Source organism: Bos indicus x Bos taurus, chromosome 14 (assembly GCF_003369695.1).
Source record: "Bos indicus x Bos taurus breed Angus x Brahman F1 hybrid chromosome 14, Bos_hybrid_MaternalHap_v2.0, whole genome shotgun sequence".
NCBI classification, from domain to species: domain Eukaryota; kingdom Metazoa; phylum Chordata; class Mammalia; order Artiodactyla; family Bovidae; genus Bos; species Bos indicus x Bos taurus.
The window spans coordinates 78,055,161-78,076,108 of NC_040089.1; the positions used below are offsets into that span (position 1 = coordinate 78,055,161).

Sequence of the window (20,948 nt, forward strand, 5' to 3'; positions counted from 1 at the left end):
AATAATTTCACTTTTTTATGTTTTCAGATGTTTGGGATTATTCACTTAGACATACTTCTGGAAATGGAGTTACTAAATCAAAAGATATGAATATTTTAAGATACTGGATAGAGTATGAAGGAATAAAAGCATAAACCTGCTAATGAAGAACCTATGCCTTACTTTACTCTCTGGCTTGGAAAGTAAACAGCAAGATCCCAGAATGTTACAAATGGGAATAAATTAAGAAATCAGTACTGATAGTGAATACACTCCATCTTGTGACCAAGCCAAGGCAGTGTCTTTTAGAAGAAAAAATCCAAAAGCACGTTCTACTCTGGCAGAGAGCACGTCCCTGATGACTGCTGGTGCTCTAACTCTCGATATCTCATCATGCAAAGCATGAAAACACCGAGTGAGACACGGAGAATACATCACACAAAGGCAATGGCACCTGAGTTCTGTTTCTCAGGAGGCTTTTGTTCAACAGAAAACCTTGTTTTTACAAATGAAAGAAAACAACTGTTTCATGATGTGCGGGAGATTCTAAAGCACAGTGAAATCGCCAGCTGGAAGAAGAGAGCTGTGCGTCTTCCTCACAGCGGCCAGTCCCGGGATGGGGTGACATTTCGGCCCTCCCTCCCACGCTAGGCCTATCACCCCTTCCCGCTTCTCCCAGTTCCAGAAGAGGAGGTCAGAGGCCCCATGTGACGATCATAACATCCAGGCGTGGTCGCTTCTCTTTCTGTCTCTGGGGCTGGGCAGCCCACTCTAGCTTTCACCTCCTCCCATCAGGCAGCCGTGTGACTGATCTGAACAGTGCTGGTCTGCAGATCTAGCCATCTTGGGACACCACTCTTCTTGAGTTTCATGTGGTCATTACAGGATAGTAAATTGCTTTGGGAGAAGCAGAAAGGAAGACTGTGTGGCTTGTTGCACTGCCGTTTATCCTTGATTTTTGTTGAGAGACTTGATGAGAAAACTCCCATTAGTCTAAAAATAGTGTGTGTGTGTTGCATAACTATTACTGAGGGTTGTATCTGTTATGCTGTTTAGATGATTTCATGTGCAGTAGTAATCCTCTCAGAAAAGAGAGTTAGGGAAAAAAATCAATTTCTTGTCACGGATTGGAGGACTCTCTTTAATAGATGATTAATAGATTATCATGCATTCCGTTTTGGGTTGACTGCAGGGAATCTCATAGCTAAATCTGATGCCTACTTTTAATATCTTATTATTGTACACATCTTCTAAGTACAATTTTCCTGATCCTATCCACACGCCGCAACACTCCCAGCTTCTACCTCGTTCTTGGCTTTTACTTCTTAAAATTGATTGTATGATTTTTGCTTCCTTTGATTTTATCATAAGTTGCCTCAAATCAAACGAATACAACCATAGTCTTTCAAAAAGTTTTAAAGATGAATTTTCTGCATCAAGGAACTGTACTATTCAGCTTCTTTGTACCAGTACCATGTTTTTTTCTATAAGCAAGAATTTATTCATGGATATTTATGCATTAAGAACATAACAGAAGACTGCAAATAGGTCATCCTTTAACCTAGCAGAGAATTGCCTGCAGCAGAACTGTATTAATGGGTATTGTGTCAGCATTTCTTTAAACATTTTACATTAAAAGGTTTATAAATTATATTTGCTTCATGTTGAAATATGAGCTATATACTATAAGTAAGCATAATCGCTTATTTTTAAGTCTCCTCTTTAGGCAGTTAAAGGAAATGTTAACCTGTTTAGTTAACTGTGAATTTTAGCAACATTATCATAGCTCACAGCTCATTTTAAATAGCTTCTTAAAATACTTTGTTATAGAACTTTTAAAAAATTATCATAATAATGAGAATAGCTAAGATACGGACAACATCTATCAGAGTTCCAGGCTCTTTAAACACATATTATCTTTCAGAAAACTTTTCCTCTTCCTTTATGAAGCTGAAAATACTAAAGAATAAGAGCTTCACTTTGAATTACTGGTGATTTTAGTTTAGTTGAATTACTGGTGATTTTGCCCTGCCAGTTTTAGGATCCAGGCCACCTAAAAACTCTCTTCATCAAACACGTGCACAATTTTGAAGCAACCACAAAGTAAGTGTTTGGAACCTATTCTGGCTCAAAAGCATTTTATGTTTGCTTGGGAAGTGTGAACTAAAGAGAAGTCGCCCTCAGTTACCCAGATACATGGATGTTCAGCTTTGAGTTTTAGAAGCAAACACTGTTTGGTGCATAGTTTCTCTCGTGGATGTTGGCAACTGCACTTTTCCGTGATAGTAAGTTGGTTGCCCAGGGAAAATTGGATTAGAAGCAAGAAGAAAGGAGAGAGAGTGATTTGAGAGGTAATGACTTCTACACAGTCCTGGCGACAACTTGCTTTCAGACTGAAGCTTATAGGCATATCAAGGCTGGGCCTGTATCCATTTCAAGACAGGATGCATTAGTATAGGGGGTAGGAATACATTTCCCTGTTCTCCGTACAGTCCATTTAAAAGCCCCAGAGCCCATTTCTGAGGGGGTTCACCAGACTCGGCAGGTGAAATAGACGCCTTTACCAGTGTACAGTGGAGAAGGCAATGGCACCCCACTCCAGTACTCTTGCCTGGAAAATCCCGTGGATGGAGGAGCCTGGTGGGCTGCAGTCCATGGGGTCGCGAAGAGTCAGACACGACTGAGCGACTTCACTTTCACTTTTCACTTTCATGCATTGGAGAAGGAAATGGCAACCCACTCCAGTGTTCTCGCCTGGAGAGTCCCAGGGACGGGGGTAGCCTGGTGGGCTGCCGTCTCTGGGGTCGCACAGAGTCGGACACGACTGAAGCGACTTAGCAGCAGCAACCAGTGTAAACGGGGACACTGACGCTGGAAGGACTGAGCTTCTGAAAGTGAATGTGGATTATCTTCGACCTTATACAAGAAGACGTAAAACAAATGATCAATAGCTAACTGGTAAACATCTTTTTAGTACACAGAGCAAATCAATACAGTGGAGATACCCAGACGCTTTTGCTTCATATTGATTTTGGGGGCTTAGCATTAGCTGAAATTAGCTTCTATTGCTTTCCTTTCTATTGTTAAGGTTCTGCGGGACATTGTGGATCCCCGAGGGTCCCTCTTTGCTGTGATGTGCCAGAGTCACTGTGAGGAACGGCAGTAGAACTCAATAAGTCAAGTGGGAAACAAGTCACCACAGATACTCTGCTGCAGAGTCACATTGCTCGGCCCACACTTTGAAAGATTTTGATCATTGATTTTCCTTTAGTAACCCGCATTCATGGCTTTCACCTCTAACTTTGGTGATCGTGAGATGGTAATACTATAGGTTACTCTGTGACCATCTTAAGGAGTCTTGTTGGCATTTGAAGTGGCAATCTTGATTTCCATGGTCATCTCTGTGGGGTGGGAAGGTTGCTATGAAAAACAAGTTTATAATAGCAACAAAGCCATATTTAGGAATGATCCTTAATAATATCCATGCGATGAGTGGAATGACACTTGATGCCTTACGTGTCTTACTGAGCTGTGCTCCTCGTGACCCAGAGAGCTTCCTCTGGGTGTTAAAACCTGTGCTCTTCAGCTTTGATAAATAATATCTTTGTTCTCTAGTTGTCAGCTTTACTCACATCAGAAGGGAAAGGTCTGTCTCCTTTACAAGCAGATGCAAAACCATCATACAGTTTTTCTCATTTAGCAATTGTTTAGCAGTAATTGGAACTTGGCATGCTGGGAAACTCACTTCCTGGGGGAGAGTGATTATTTCAGAGCACCATGGATACTTTGTAATGTGCATAGCACATGTGAAGCGGCAATTTATGAAAAGTGACAACATTCTTCCCAGAGAATGGATTTGCTATTCATCATTAGGACTAGCTCTAATATTTATGGAGTGTTCGCAAATGATTAATTACATTTCATTTACAAATAGCCTCATTTTTATTATAAGTGTTATTTTAATGAATTGTCTGTCTATGAATTCATGGGCAAGAATGAAATAATTCTATTTTTTACTTCTTTTCCCCAATCCCAGACCTGAACTTGGAGAAGGAAATGGCAACCCACTCCAGTATTCCTGCCTGGAGAGTCCCAGGGACAGTGGAGCCTGGTGGGCTGCCGTCTATGGGGTTGCACAGAGTCGGACATGACCGACGTGACTTAGTAGCAGCAGACCTGAACTTTCTGCTGCTCATCATGCCTTTCTTACTGCTTTAGTAGAATCAAGTGATCACCCCCCATTCTCCCCAGTTGCCTAAGCTAGAAACCTGGGACATATCTGTAACTCACACTCATCCTAACACCCCATTTCCAGTCACTCATCATTTTCAAATGGCTCCTTGTTGCCGGCAGAATAAGAGCCAGATTCCTTTGTCTGATCAGCAGTCATAGAGGGATGACTGAGCCACCATGGCCTGGTGATCCAAGAGGTGTATCCCGGTTCTTGGCACGAGATGCCGTCTTCATCTCTGTGACTGTCCCCATGTGTTCTCTGCCTGGCGTGCCTGTCCTCAAGTCCTTTGTCTGTGGAGTGAGCGCCTGCTTCTTCAGAAGTTGGCCTAATTGTCAACCAGGCTTTTCACTTCCTGTCCACCAGGCAGAATCTGTAATTCTCCCATGTATTTCCTCATAGAACTATATGTGTCCTTCATGTATGCTCCTTATGTATGGGTATATCTAACTTATATATATGATATTAATATACTGAAGCCTTACTGTGCTTTTTAAGAATAGCATCTCTGTGTACCGTGATATTCTAGCACAAGTGATATGCTTAGTGAAGGTTGGCTAAACTGAGAATCCTGTTAGAAGTAACAAATCCAAGCAATGCATCCATGAATATTCCATTGTAAATACTACTTTGTGGTTGATGACACAGATAAAATGGACAGAAGCGAAGAAAAAAAAAATCTAATGGCAGATCACTGACATCCCCAGTAGAGGAAATAGACATAGAGACACAGTAGTTTAGGGCACAAAGATAAATCAGAGGTTACTCATAACCATAAAGATGGTTTCCTTTTATTTCATTATGCCTTCTCCTTGCCCTGCGGCCTTTGCATTTTCTGGATCATTTGTCCAGAAGAGCAGCTACCTCAGTGCCTAGACCATAGTAGACACAGAATGAATATGTCTTGTATGAAAGAATGAATGAACAAATGTAATTATTCTAGCTTTTTCATTTTACAGATGAGGAAAGAGACCCGAAGATGCAAAGAGTAGCAAAGTAGAAACCACCCTTTTTCAAGCTGCTACTATATTCCCTCCAATGAACTGTGCTTTCATCTCAATTATTCCATTTTATATTATTAAGAAAAATGGTACAGCTATTACGTTAGGTAAAGAACTTGAAACGCAAAACCTGTGCCCTATGAGAACACAGATCAGTGGCAACTCTTGTTCTCATGCTAAGTAGAGTCTATAGGCTTTCCTTTGTCACCTGCTGGCAAGATATTCATGGAACAGAAACATAATTGATTATTGGTTTTGGTGGGCAGAAATCTCTGTGCTTCAGAATTTGTATTGTTTATATGGTAGTAGGTAAATAAACACAGGGAGTTGTGATCAAGGGACAAGATCTTTAGACTTGAAGGCTGAAAACCAGAGTTCAGTTCCTAATCTTGTTACCTTTCTTTGGGAAAATCCTTTATTGTCTTGGAAACTTAGTTTTCTCATCTATGGAGCAAGGCACATAATACCAACTTGGTCGTGTTCTGCGGTGAACTGATGAATAATGACTGTGAAATCATGGTTGGTCTGCATAAAGTAAGGTATTATTATTATTAAGCTTATGTAAGAATGGGGGCATGTGAATAAAAAGGATTTCTGAACTGCATGTTCACGCTCTTTTGTTCCCTCTGTTCTCGTTTTTCTTGCAATTTCAGAACGTCTCAGCCTTCTTTTGTGTAAATAGATGAAACTAGGATAAATAAGCATTTCCCCTCTAATGTTTTGTATACAAAGTATCAGATTTAAATAAACTTCTGCTTCTAAGTCTTCTGCATTCACAATTCAACATAACTTAAAGAAATAACAGTTAAAAAGACATTTGTTTCTTGTCATAAGCTTCTATTCTCAAAAGAAAACAGAAACACTCCAAGAACAGGGAAAATGCGAAATTAACATCGTTGCACAGACAGTGGAAGTTCTTTGATGAGAAGAAAAGCCATTGGCAGCTTTTTCTGATAATAATTGAAATTATGACATTTCAAAAATTCTGCATTAGCTGCAAGTCTATGCATACATTTAAAAATCTATCTGATTACAAATTATTTGCACTTCTCGGTTTCTTAAACATTGTCCTTTACCTCTAACAAGGTACAGAAAGCATCATTTGGCATTTGTTGATGACTCCATCTCTGAGTTTTAATATCAATACTGCTTTATGACCAATTACCAACATTTGATAAGTCCTGTAGCTTTCTCTTTTTATATAAAAATGTTTATTAAATTAAATAAAAGGACATGGCCAAAATGAAAAAGCAATTATGATATATTTCCAGTGTGTCTTTTCAGATTGCTGATCGTCATACCTTAGAGAACCCTGGGGCATTAGGCGTGAAAAAGACCTTAGAACTCATCTAGTTCTGACCCTTTTACTTTATAGTCCGAGAAACGAAGCTGTGAGTGGCTGAAAAGGAGATAGGCTAATTTTCAGAGAACAAAGACAAGAACACAGCTCCAAGCTATCTTTTGAGGGCTCTTCATGCTACAGTATATCAGAATATAATCGACTTTGATATGCATAACTCAATTCTCTTTTATTCAAATGATATCAGGAGAAAGGGGCCTCGCTCACCACTTACATTAGTTCTTTGGATGTGGACCCTGACAGAATGAAGATACGTATCTGGGACAGGGCCATATAAATTGCATGATAGGCGATCTCAACAGCGTGGAACAATTGGCTGAGTCTAACCAAAGGGGATTTAACAGAGATGCAGAGTCAGCACCTAGATTACAAAAGGCAATGGCAAAAGTACATGAAGTGGGATACACAGCTTAGCAGCGGAACATTTTTTTTCCCCAAAAGTGGCTGTTTTTAAAGAATCAAAATTTCTATGAGTTTAATCTTGACATCTTCTCCAAATCAGTTGAATTTTACTTAACCAAACAGAAGTCTATATAGAACGATACAGTCGAGTCTAAGTAAGTGTGTTCTACTCCATCCATCTGAAATTGAGACTATAAGCAATGACCCTAAATCGGGGCATGTAGAGGAGAAAGACTGGAATGTTAAACTGACTCAGATTCAAGTATATTAGGAAAGATTAAAGGAATTAGTTAATATCTCTCTAGAAAAGAGAAGGATTTTACTTGTTTTTTCGAGGAAATAGAGGTAAAAGAAACACATTCTTTGTAACAAAGAGGCTGCATGATCTGCTGGAAAGAAGTCAGGGCATGGCATCAGAAAGCACGAGCTTGATAGTTGGCGCCATCATTTACCAACTTGATGGACATGGGTTTGAGCAAGCTCCAGGAGTTGGTGATGGACAGGGAGGCCGGACGTGCTGCAGTCCATGGGGTTGCAAAGAGTCACACATGACTGAGTGACTGAACTGAACCAAACCATTATTTACCAGTAGCGTGACCTAGGGAAGATTTCTAAGAAATGGCATATCAGGTTCTTGATCTGCAAGATGAGAGTAGCAACATCTACACTGCAGAATTGCTGTGAAAATTAAATAATATATATAAAATATGTGCAGTACATGACATGCACTAGTGAGCAAATGTTAGCCTTCTACCACTTGTTAGGTAGAGTCATGAGAGACTTTTATTAGATTTTACTAGAGGAATATCTTATAGATATTAGGCGTGAAAAGGACCTTAGAACTCATCTAGTTCTGACCCTTTTACTTTATAGTCCGAGAAACGAAGCTGTGAGTGGCTGAAGAGGAGATAGGCTAATTTTCAGAGAACAAAGACAAGAACACAGCTCCAAGCTATCTTTTGAGGGTTCTTAAGGGTTGCTTAAGTGAAAATGAAAAGGTTAGGCCAGATCCCTACCAATGCTCCTTGATATAGCTATACCACCAACATTTTGCTGTACTTTATGCCAATAAGGATTTCTCTTCAGAATATTTGATTCTTTATAGGTTATATTCTCTTTTAAAACTGTAAGAATTTTTACTACCACAAATCATAAAATAAACCACTTTGGCATTCCTGCCTTGAGAATCCCAGGAACAGTATGAAAGGCAAAGAGATATGACATTGAAAGAGGAACACCCCAGATCCATAGGTGCCCAGTATGCTACTGGAGAAGAGTGTAGAAATAGCTCCAAAAGGAATGAAGAGGCTGAGTCAAACCAGAAAAGACATCCAGTTGTGGATGTATCTGGTGGTGAAAGTAGAATCTGATGCTGTAAAGAACAATACTGCATAGACATCTGGAATGTTAGGTCCATGAATCAAGGTAAATTGGAAGTGATCAAACGGGAGATGGCAAGAGTAAACACTGATATCTTAGGAATCAATGAACTAAAAAGGACAAGAAAGGGCAAATTTAATTCAGATGACCATTGTATCTACTATTGTGGGCAAAAATCCCTTAGAAGAAATGGAGTAGCCCTCAGTGTCGGCAAAAGAGTCTGAAATGCAGTACTTGGGTGTGGTCTCAAAAACGACAGAATGAACTCTGTTTGTTTCCAAAGAAAACCATTCAATATGACAGTAATCTAAGTCTGTGCCCTAACCACTAATGCCAAATAAGCTGAAGTTGAATGGTTCTGTGAAGACCTACAATACCTTCTAGAACTAACACCAAAAAAAAAAAAAAAAAATGTCCTTTTTGTCATAGGGAACTAGAATGCAAAAGTAGGAAGTTAAGAGATACCTGGAATAACAGGCCAGTTTGGCCTTGGAGTACAGAATGAAGCAGGGCAAAGGCTACCAGAGTTTTGCCAAGAGAACGCACTGGTCATAGCAAACACCCACTTCCAACAACACAACTCGTGACTCTAGACATGGACATCACCAGATGGTCAACACCGAAATCAGATTGATTATTTTCTTTGAAGCTGAAGATGGAGAAGCTCTATACAGTCAGCAAAAACAAGACTGGGAGCTGACTGCAGGTAAGATCATGAACTCCTTATTGCAAAATTCTGACTTAAATTGAAGTAGGGAAAACCACTAGACCATTCAGGTAGGACCTAAATCAAATCCTTAATGATTATACAGTGGAAGTGACAAATAGATTCAAGAGATTAGATCTGATAGAGTGCCTGAATGATTCATGGATGTTCATAACATTATACAGGAAGCAGTGATCCAAACCATCTCCAAGAAAAAGGCAAAATGGTTGTATGAGGAGGCCTTACAAATAGCTGAGAAAAGAAGAGATGTGAAAGGTGAAGGAGAAAAGGACAGAGATATCCATCTGAATGCAGAGTTGCAAAGAATAGCAAGGAGAGATGAGAAAGCCTTCCTAAGTGAATAATGCAAAGAAATGGAGGGAAAAAAATAGAATGGGAAAGACTAGAGATCTCTTCAAGAAAATGAGAGATATCAAGGGAACATTTGATGCAACTGCTGCTGCTACTGCTAAGTTGCTTCAGTCGTGTCTGACTCTGTGCGACCCTTTAGACGGCAGCCCACCAGGCTCCCCCATCCCTGGGATTCTCCAGGCAAGAACACTGGAGTGGGTTGCCATTTCCTTCTCCAATGCATGAAAGTGAAAAGTGAAAGTGAAGTCACTCAGTCAGGTGCAGGGAGCCGGTGAGGCATTCCACTCGTGACAAAGGTCATGAGGAAGGAGGCTCGGCATACGCAAAGGCGGGATCGAGCCTCAGAAGTCCCCCCGGATATTCTCGAGCATCTACCCCCAAAAAACCAGAGTCTGCCTACTTTATTGCTTTGTGCTCTCACCTCTGACTTTACTGGGGGCTGTCCCCCACCACCATCTCGCTCTCTCTGTCAAAGAGTTAACTTACAGCTCCAATTAATAAAGTTCCTGGGCAATTAGGAGTGTTTAAATCCAAACCCCTCAGATGGCTCTCTAACTCGCCTGACAAGTTTACCCGGACTCCTACAGCTATGCATACGATTGTTTACAGTCTCCCAGCCTCGAGAGGCACGGGAAGCTTAAGATATTCAAATAGCTTAGAGCCTCTCAGAGAGTTAGAAACTGTCAGAATAAAACTAGTAAAAGATTTCATTGATGAGCCAATGTTTGTTGCCAAGTTTTCACATCCCCTGAATTGTATCCTTGAATGTGTATTAATTAATAGTTGGTATGTAGAAAAAATAAGTAGTGGCCTTGGTGTTAGTAACTTTAGACCCTTAAGGTAATAAATTCTTTCCTTTGTTGTAAACCCATTACACATCCGCCCTATAGGAATGCAATTTTATCTTCGAAAGATGGCGCCAAACTGTAAAATAATTACTCTTAGAGAAAATAAGTCTTTGTTGATAAGTCTTTGTCAAGAGTCATAAAATGTTAATAGGCCTTTTGGCCAGAAGATGATGTAAATCACCTAAACCATTTGTATATGATAAATTTGCAGGAAAGAAACCCTGGTTTTTGATAAGGATCAAAAACTGCTGACTTTGCATCCCCTATTATCCTCTATGTGTAACTTAGGGTATAAAAGCCCCTGTTGAAAATAAAGCTACGGGCCTTGCTCACCAGAGCTTGGTCTCCCCATGTCATTCTTTCTTTTCACATTCTGGCTAAAGTCTCCATCTGGAGCGCGGAGGTCCTCTGCAACCATTTATTTGCCTGGGCTTCTAAGACCCACTTGAGAAGGTGTTTAAGGTGGGGCACCGTCCGCTATTCGAGAGGGCACCTGCAGCCTCCGTGGTCAGAGCTAACCTGATGTCACAGGTTATATTGATTTTCCGTGTAAACGAAGCTACTCAGCCTCTTTTCTCCACTGAATTTTCCCACTGAGCTATCCTCATTCTATTACTCTTTATATCTTGAATTGACATTTGAACAGGTCGCCGACGCTGTCTCCCCTTCGAATACCCTGGATCAGCCGGGGCTGAACCTCGGCAGTCGTGTCTGACCCTTAGCAACCCCATGGACTGCAGCCTACCAGGCTCCTCTGTCCCTGGGATTTTCTAGTCAAGAGTAGTGGAGTGGGGTGCCATTGCCTTCTCCCATTTGATGCAAAGATGGGCTCAATAAAGGACAGAAATGGTATGGACCTAACAGAAGCAGAAGATATTAAGAAGAGGTGGCAAGAATACACAGAAGAACTGTACAAAAAAGATCTTCACGACCCCGATAATCACGATGATGGTATGATGACTCACCTAAAGCCAGACATCCTGGAATGTGAAGTCAAGTGGGGTTACTATGAACAAAGGTAGTGGAGGTGATGGAATTCCAGTTGAGGTATTTCAAATACCAATAGATGATGCTGTTAATATGTTCCATTCATCATGCCATCAAATTGGGAAAACTCAGCAGTGGCCACAGGACTGGAAAACTTCAGTTTTCATTCCAATCTCTGCCGGGAGCCAGCATGAGGAACTCCGAGCGTGGCAAAGGTCATGAGGAAGGAGGCTCGGCATACGCAAAGGTGGGATCGAGCCTTAGGAGTCCCCCTGGAAATTCTCGAGCATCTACCCCCAAAACCAGAGTCTGCCTACTTTACTGCTTTGTGCTCTCATCTACACTTCTGACTTTACGGGGGGCTGTCCTCCACCACCTCTCTCTGAAAAAGAGTTAACTTACAGCTCCAGTTGATAAAGTTCCTGGGCGTGACAGGAGTGTTTCAACCTACAAACTCCTCTGAAGGTTATTCCGGCCACATGTAATTGTTCACAGCCTCCCAACCGTGAGAGGCATGAGATGTTCTAAACTGTCTAAATACAGATTCCTTTGAGCAGTTAAAAGATTGATTAGAAATTGTATTGGTGAAGGGTTTTTCACTTGTTGGGCCAATGTTTGCTGCTAAGGCTCCATATCCCTTACCTACTGTGTCCCTGGCAGTGTATTGATTAATATAATTGGTGTATAGGAATGTAAGTAGTACCTTTAATGTTTGTAACATTGGACCCTTGAGTTAATTTTTTTCTTGTTATAGCCCACCACACCTTTGCCCTATAGGAATGCAATTTTATCTAATGCCTTTGGAAGGTGGCGCCTGACTTTAGAATAATCACTTTTAGAGAAAAATAAGTTTTCTGAAGAAAGGATCTTGAAATGTTAACAGCCCTCTTGGCCAGAAGATGATGTAATTCACATAAACTTTTGCATATGATAAGTTTGCAGGAAGAAAGCCTGGCTTACTGCTAACTCTACCCCTTCCCCCATTATCTTCTATGCACAACTTAAGGTATAAAAACTACTTTGGAAAATAAAGTGCGGGCCTTGTTCAATGAAACTTGGTCTCCCCATGTTGTTATTTCTCTCACCTTCTGGCTGAATTCCCACTTTGAGCGTGGAGGCTCGTCAAGCCTACTAATTTTGCCTGGGTTTCTAAGATCTGACGGGGGAGGCCTTAGTGTCTCCTCTCCTTCGGGAGAATGGGAGGACACCTGCGGCCTACATAGGTAACGTAAATTCCTTGCTTTGGAATTTTATTAGCTTTCCACATAAACCAAGTTATTCAGCCTCTTTTCTCCACTGAATTTTCTCACTGAGCTATCCTTATTTGATCACTCTTTATATCTTTAGTTCTATCGTATCCTGATCACCGAAGTGATCTCCCCTTTGAATTCCCTGGATCCACCAGGGCTGGACACCAGTAAATCTCAAAGAAGGACAATGCCAAAGAATGTTTAAACTACCACACAACTGCACTCATGTCTCATGCTAGTGAGGTAATGCTCAAAATCCTCCAAGCTAGGCTTTAACAGTACGTGAACTGAGAACTCCCAGATGTACAAATTATATTTAGAAAAGGCAGAGGAATCAGAGATCAAATTGCCACCATTTGTTGGATCATAGAAAAAGCAAGAGAATTCCAGGAAAACATATACTTCTGCTTCATTGACTCTGCCAAAGCCCCTTTGACTGTGTGGATCACAACAAACTGGCAAATTCTTCAAGAGATGGGTATACCAGCCCACCTGACCTGCCTCCTGAGAAATCTGTATGCAGTTCAAGAAGAAACAGTTAGAAATGGACATGGAACAACAAATTTCCAAACTGGGAAAGGAGTACATTAAGGCTGTATATTGTCACCCTGCTTATTTAACTTATACGCAGAGTACATCATGGGAAATGATGGGCTGGATGAAGCACAAGTTGGAATCAAGATTCTCAGGAGAAATATCAATAACCTTATGGCAGAAAGTGAAGAGGAACTAAGGAGCCTCTTGATGAAGCCAGCTTTTTCATCTCCTCTTTCACTTTTAAAATCCAGTATTCAAAAAGCTAAGATCATGGCATCCAGTCCCATCACTTCATAGCAAATAGATGGGGAAAAAATGGAAACACTGACAGACTTTATTTCTTTGGTCCCCAGAATCACTGCAGAGGGTGACTGCAGCCATGAAATTAAAAGACGCTTACTCCTAGAGAGGAAAGCTATGATAAACTTAGACAGCATATTAAAAAGCAGAGACATCACTTTGCCAACAAAGGTCCATCTAGTCAAAGCTATGGTTTTTCCAGTAGTCACGTACCCATGGTGAGAGTTGGACCATAAAGAAGTCTGAGCACCAAAGAACTGATGCTTTTGAACTGTAGTGTTGGAGAAGACTCTTGAGAGTCCCTTGGACTGCAAGGAGATCCAACCAGTCCATCCTAAAAGAGATCAGTCCTGAATGTTCATTGGAAGGACTGATGCTGAAGCTGAAACTCTGATAGTTTGGCCACCTGATGTGAAGAACTGACTTATTTGAAAAGAGCCTGATGCTGGGAAAGATTTAAGGTGGGAGGAGAAGGGGACGACAGAGGATGAGATGAGATGTTTGGATGGCATCACAAGAATTTCAGAAAACTCTGGGAGATAGTGAAGGACAGGCAAGCCTGGCATGCTGCAGTCCATGGGGTCACAATGAGTGGGACATGACTGAGTGACTGAACAAAAAAATCATAAAATAGTACTTGCGTACTCACCTGTAAAGCGCAGAAATGGGCCTCTTATTTCCAGGTTTTGGTCTGTATGGTTTTGGTTCTCCTGCCATATTGATATCTGAAAACATAAAATAGCACTGATTAAGAAAGTATTAAACCATTTGTGAAAATAAATCTTGAAGTTGCATTATCTTTTTTTTTTTTTTTTTGTCTGTAAAATGTTATATGACATTCATTTATTCCTAAGTGTTTTCTGAGCACCTACTCTAGGCCAGGCTCTGTTTGAGGTATTTCATGTACCAAATGTATTAGATCCATGCCCTTGTGGGACTTGTCTTCTATGGGGAGGGAGGGCATAGATAGTTAACCACAAACATAACAAATAGGAAAACGATGTAACATATCAGAAGGTGCAAAGTACAATGAAAATAGCAAATATTGGACAAGGTAGAGGGATCAGGAATGCTCACTAAAACTGGAAAGGGAAAGAGGGAGAATGATTGTAAAGCAAGTATACTCCCATAAAAATTAATTTAAATAAAAGAAAGAGGCAGAATGAGATGTCCTACTGACTTGCAGTTTTGCCTGGAATGTCTCTGTATAGACGTTTTCATAGAATGAAGGTTTGTTCAGAGAGGAATTGTTACATTTCCTTTGGTAATATCTTCTCCATGGAAGCAGAGAAGAAGTGTTAGAAGGGTGGAATTATAGAGCAGACAAGGTTTACTGAGGGAACAGCAAGATGCATTCGGTAACTGGCATGTTCAATTACAGAGTTCTGGAGTGATCTGAGGAAAAGACAGCACACCGCTTGCTTTCAAGAACTAAAACTATAACAGAGTCTCTAAGATAAGATGAGAAGATGCCTAAATTAAGTACATGACAAGAGAGCATTTGCATCAATTACCAACCTTAATATTTTTTAAAAATGTGTAAAACTGTTATGGTAAAGGGTGGTAAAGGTTTGAGAAGTGATATAAACTGTTATATTTAATAAAGTTAACATTTCCAGAGGATGATAAAAAAAGAAAATCTAAAGGAAGTGAACTTTAAGAAAAGCTTTGGAAGAAGTGAGGGGCATTATTTTGACAGAAAAGAAAGGCAAAGTTCTATTTCTCGTGAGTGAAAAGCCAAAGTGTTACTCACTCAGGTTGTGTCTGAGTCTGCAACCCCATGGACTGTAGCCCACCGGGCTCCCCCGTCCTGGGATTCTCCAGGCAAGAATACTGGAGTGGGTTGCCATTCCCTTCTCCAGGGGATCTTCCTGACCCAGGGATTAGACTCAGGTCTCCTGCATTGCATACAGGGGGCTACATACACTGTCTGGGATGGTTGGACCACCCATCAGTAGAAGCAACCAAAATGTCTAGATGGAAAATAATGGATCTCTTTTAAAGTAGCTGACACTGGTGTATCGATGATTCACAACGCTGTGTTGGCTTCTGCTGTCTAATGAAATGACAGTTATGCGTATACCTCTCTCCACTGCTCGTTTAGGCTGCGTTTCCATATAGGCCATTACAGAGTATTCAGCGAGTTCCCTGTGCTGTACAGTAGGTCCTTGTTGTTATTGATTTTATATATAGTAGTGTGTAGATGTCAATCCCAGTCTCTCAATTTGTCTGCCCTCTTCCCCCTCGGTACCCACAAATTTGCTTTCTACACATCTGTGATGCTATTTCTGTTATGTAAATAGGTTCATTTGTACACATTTTTTAGATTCCACATATAAATGATTTCATATGATATTCATCTTTCTCAGTCTGACTTACTTCACTCAGTATGACAATCTCCAATTCTAATCATGTTGCTTCAAATAGCATAATGTTATCTCTTTTAAAAAACACATTGGGCTAACATCAAAGTAAGGCATTCACAGAAGCCAACATCTGAGTGGGCGTGGCAAGCCAATGGAGATGGAACACTGAGCCCGGCTTGGTCTGGAAGACGTCTGCTGAAACCAGAACTTGAGCTTTCGTTCTCACATCCTTCGGAATCTGAGGGGACAGGAGGCAGGGCCCATACTGAAGGACAGGAAATGCGTGCGCATTTAATTCAACAGTCATATGTGGGGAAATCCTTAACTAGGAAGAAAAGGAAGCCTCTTCCACCCGCCAAAGAATATCAATATACAATCCACAGTAAACACCATACTTAATAGTGGGTCAGTGGGCACATTTTCTTTAAGATCAAGGGATTTACAAAGGCTTTTACTACCACCATCTCTATATAACACTGTACTGGATATTGTAGACAGTGAAGTAAGACAGGCAAACAATATCAGAAATGGGAAAGAAGAAATTAAGCTGTCATAATTGCTGATAACATGTGGGTCCACAAAAAAACTCTGAAGTATCCACAGATTACTACAATTAAAAGAGTCTTTACAAGTTTCTTGTATTCAAGGCCAATATACAAAATTCAGCTGCATGTTCCCACACGCCAATACACAAAATTCAGCTGCATGCTCCCACACGCCAATACATATTTAAACACACGATTTTAAAGGACGCCACTTGTGTGACATATAAGTACCAAGGGATAAATACATTATAAAATTTGAAAGATGTTTATGAAGAAAATTATAACTCTGTATTGGGAGATTTTACAGTTATTTTACATAAAAAGAGAATTTGGAAGGCTTGATAAATAAATTTATCAATTCTCCTCAAGTTGATATATTGATTCTACATGTTCACAATAAAATCCCCAAATACTCTTTTCATGTCTATGGGGCATTTGACATGCTGATTCTAAAATTTATATGATAGAGCAAAACATCAAAATATCCATAATATACTTGAAAACAAAAGCTGGCAAATTTGCCTTATCAGGATTTATTTTAAAGCTATAATAATGAAGAGAGCAGTTTTGATACAAAAAGAGAAAACAAACCAATGGAACAGACTAGAGACCCCACAAACTAACTTACAAATAGATGAAATACTTAAATTATGATAGAGCTGGTTCAGCTGACAAGTGAGTAAAAGATAGACTTTTGATGCTGTAACAATCGGTTATTGGTTGTTATTGTTTATTTTTGGTTACTGGTTATTGTAGCAAGGAAATATATGAAATTGGACCTCTAATTAAAATAATTAAAATCTATTAAAATCTGTTAAAAATAGATTACTTATTAGATTAAAAACCTAAATGTAAGAGGCAAAATATAAAACTTTTAGGAGGAAATACAGCAGAATATCTTTATGAGATCAGAGTATAGAAGGATAATCTTAAACCAGACATAAAAAGCGCTAGCCTTAAAACATAGGAATGATAAATTCTACTACGATAAAAATCAAGTGCTTCTGCCCATCCAAGTCACATTAAAAATGAAGAGTCACAAATTAGATAAAGAAATCCTTGATGAAAGATTTGTTTCAGGAATATATAAAGCATTCAAGTAATAGGAAAAAGAGACAAACCACCAAATAGAAAATTGGGAAAATTAGTTAAGACACTTTACAGAAGAGGAAATATGAATGCTGAATAAACACATGAAAATAGTCTCAACCTCAGTAGAAGTGGTAAATGCAAGTGAAACCACAATGACATATAACTGGTACCCACTGGATTTACAATAGTTTACAAAGTCTGACAATATCAAAAGTTGATGAGGCTTTGGAGCAAGTCAAACTTGTATACATTGTGACTATAAGCATAAATTAGTGAAACTATTTTAGAAAATAATTTAGTGGTTTATAATACACATAAAATGCTAAGTCCTGTGACCCAGGAGGCATGCACCTACAGAAACTCTTGGATGTGTGTGTCTTGTAAGAGTGTTTATTGCAGTATAGTAAAAAATTCATAGAAAAACACAAACATTCATTGGCAGATAACTGGATAAAAGAATTTTGTGATATATTTACACATAAGCATACTACAAAGCAGGAAAGAGTAGGGGGTGGAGAGAGAGAAACACAGAGAGAGCTATTGGCTACAACGCTGATGTACTGAAGAATCAGGAGCATAACACTGAGCAAAAGATGATATCCTGGAAGAACAGCGACAGACTGAATCCTTTTATGTTAATAAAAATACAAATTTAAACAGTACACTGCATGGGAATGAAAATACGCGTAATAAAACTAAGAAAAGCAAGCAGAAATAGGCAAATGAGCTCAGGATGAAGGTTGCCTCTAAACGGGTAGATGAGGATACGGGACTTGTGAAGGATATCTAAAGGACTTCAAAGTTAATCATAATGTGCTATTTCTTAAACTGGATAGAGGAAGTAAGTTTATAATATAGCATCACACTGTATAACTTAAATCTGTTATAAATTTTATTTTGAATATAAGTTTTATATAAATATTTAATTGTCTTCATATATTTATATTTAATGTGTATCCAAAATTTTAATTTGTGTAATAATTAATACAAAATTATAAAAGAAAGTGATAACAAAGGTGGTAAGGTGTGTGTCGATAAATATTCAGGTCAGGTCAGTGGGTTTTGGTGAATAAGGATTTCAGGAGAGATGGCGAGTGGGTAAGTAGAAGAAAAGAGCTGTTGGGAGGATGGATTACTGGATGGGAGAAGATTATTAGAGCCTCCAGTTAGAAATTTTCATCTGATTTGAGTGGGAAATAACTTTGGATTCTGAGTAAAAAACAGTCCTGAGAATGAATTAGGAAGACACTGACTCTTATATAATTTGGAATAAGGCCCAACAAAGATCTAGGCTGTCTAAGCCTTCACATATGACAGAGTTGGAACAAAAAAGTGAGTGAAACAAATGAAGATTTGTTATTTTTGTAAGCTCCGTAATGATGGTAGAGGTACATATCCAGGAAATATCATTAGACACACTATTGTATTTCTATCTTAGAATTCTTTACTTTTGAACTGAAACAAACAAACAAACAAAAAAACAATTCTCATAAGTAAATAAAAAAAAAAGAGAGAGAGACTTAAGACTATCAAAACAAGTATTGTAACATTCATTTTAAAAATCATCTGTAGCTAGTGGCTCTGAGTTTGATGGTGGATCCATACAGTGGGGGAGCTTCCCTGGTGGCTCAGACAGTAAAGAATCTGCCTGCCAAGGCAGGAGACCCGGCTCGATCCCTGGGTAAGGAATATCCCCTGGAGAAGGGACTGGCTACCCACTCCAGACTCTTGCCAAGAGAATTCCATGGACAAAGTAGCCTGGTGGGCTACAGTCCGTGGGGTTGCAAAGAGTCAGACACGACTGCGTGACTAACACTAACTACATCCGATGGAGTGCTTCCCTGACGGCTCAGTAGCAAAGAATCCGCCTGCCAGTGCAGGAGACGCAGCTTCCATCCCTGTGTTGGGAAGATCCACTGGAGAAGGAGATGGCCACCTACTCTATTATTCTTGCCTGGAAAATCTCAGGGACGGGAGAACCTGGGAGGCTACAGCTCATGGGAGACAGCCTGCCAGGCTCTTCTGTTCGTGGGATTTCCCAGGCAAAAATATTGGAGAGGTTTGCCATTTCCTACTCCAGGGGATCTTCCCAACCTAGGAATTGAACCTGCAACTGCTACTTTGGCAGGCAGACTCTTTACCACTAGTCCACCCGGGAAGCCCCAACATACAAGGGAAGATGTTTTATGAAAGGTTGTCACACAGCAATTTCAGACAGCAGGTGCAAAGAATCTTTTTTTCTTAGAGACACTGGATAAAGTCTGAACACTGAATAGTGTTCAAATGCATCATTTTCCTTTGAATGTTTATAAATGTATGGTTAAATATGGAAATTTATGTATGTTACATGGCTATAGTAAAGATCATCCATGTCCTGGTGTTAGTGGACAGGGATGCGTGTGAGAGGGGCTGGATGTAGACAGGGGAGCAGGAACAGTGGGCGTGAGCTCAGGAAATCAAGGAACATAAAGCATGGTCAGGGTCTGGATGAGTGAGGGTTTCCTTTGTGTTTAGCTTTATTGATACAAGATTTCATTGTGTTTTTGGAACAACCCATCTTATTTGGAAGGCAAAGTTCAGGTTCGTCTATCTCAAAAGCTGCTGGCCTTGAAGAAAGCCTCCAGACAGTGTAAATAGCCTCTCGACCCTGAACTTTGTGGTCAGCTGCAGAGAGACCTCCCAAGACTTCTTTCCCTGATTGTGCGGAGCTGTACAACTCACCCACAGGAGGAACCAGAGAAAGAATGGCCAATGTCCAATTTTCTGCCACTCTCACAAGACATGAACTTTGGAACAAAAGGTTGAGATACAGAAAATAAAGTGGCGTTTCTTAAATTCCCGAGTTTGCAAAGATTCTCAGTAAGTACCAACATTAAAAAATCTTACATTACCCTCAAAAAAGAATGTAGATTTCATCATCGCAACAAATGCTTTTGAAATGGGTCAAAAAAAATCCTAGTTAAATTCCTACTTGTTATGCAAAAGTACATATTGAGGTACTTATATACCAAGGTGATGGACTGTATTATCGGAGAATTAAAATCATATTCTCGTAGAGGGCGTTGATAAAACTAGACAAGCACTATGCAACAGAAGTCTCCTGAAGAGTTTCTGCTTGGGTTTGAGACAGGCTGAGACCTGGGCCCTTTGTGGCCATGCTGCAGTGTTGGCACCTAGACAAATGTCTCCTCAAGCAACAAATTACAGAAATTATAAGGGGCTAAAAATAACTGCAGAAAGTGAAGAAGAACTAAAGAGTCTCTTGATGAAAGTGAAAGAGGAGAGTGAAAAAGTTGGCTTAAAGCTCAGCATTCAGAAAACTAAGATCATGGCATCAGTCCCATCACTTCACAGCAGATAGATGGGGAAACAGTGGAAACAGTGGCTGACTTTATTTTTCTGGGCTCCAAAATCACTGCAGATGGTGATTGCAGCCATGATTTTAAAAGATGTTTACTCCTTGGAAGGAAACATAGACAGCATATTAGAAAGCAGAGACATTACTTTGCCAACAAAGGTCAGTCTAGTCAAGGCTATGGTTTTTCCAGTGGTCATGTATGGCTGTGAGAGTTGGACTGTGAAGAAAGCTGAG

At 39.9% G+C, this 20,948-nt stretch overlaps 1 protein-coding gene across 8 annotated transcripts in view; it reads right to left on the reverse strand.

Annotated features, from left to right (window-relative positions):
• RALYL (RALY RNA binding protein like) overlaps positions 1-20,948 on the reverse strand; it is an 818,932-nt gene that overhangs the window by 151,803 nt on the left and 646,181 nt on the right. For all 8 annotated transcript variants that reach the window (XM_027561653.1, XM_027561650.1, XM_027561649.1 and 5 more), the window contains one exon: positions 14,003-14,078. In XM_027561653.1, the coding sequence (XP_027417454.1) occupies positions 14,003-14,078 (76 nt within the window). The remainder of the gene's footprint in view (positions 1-14,002; positions 14,079-20,948) is intronic.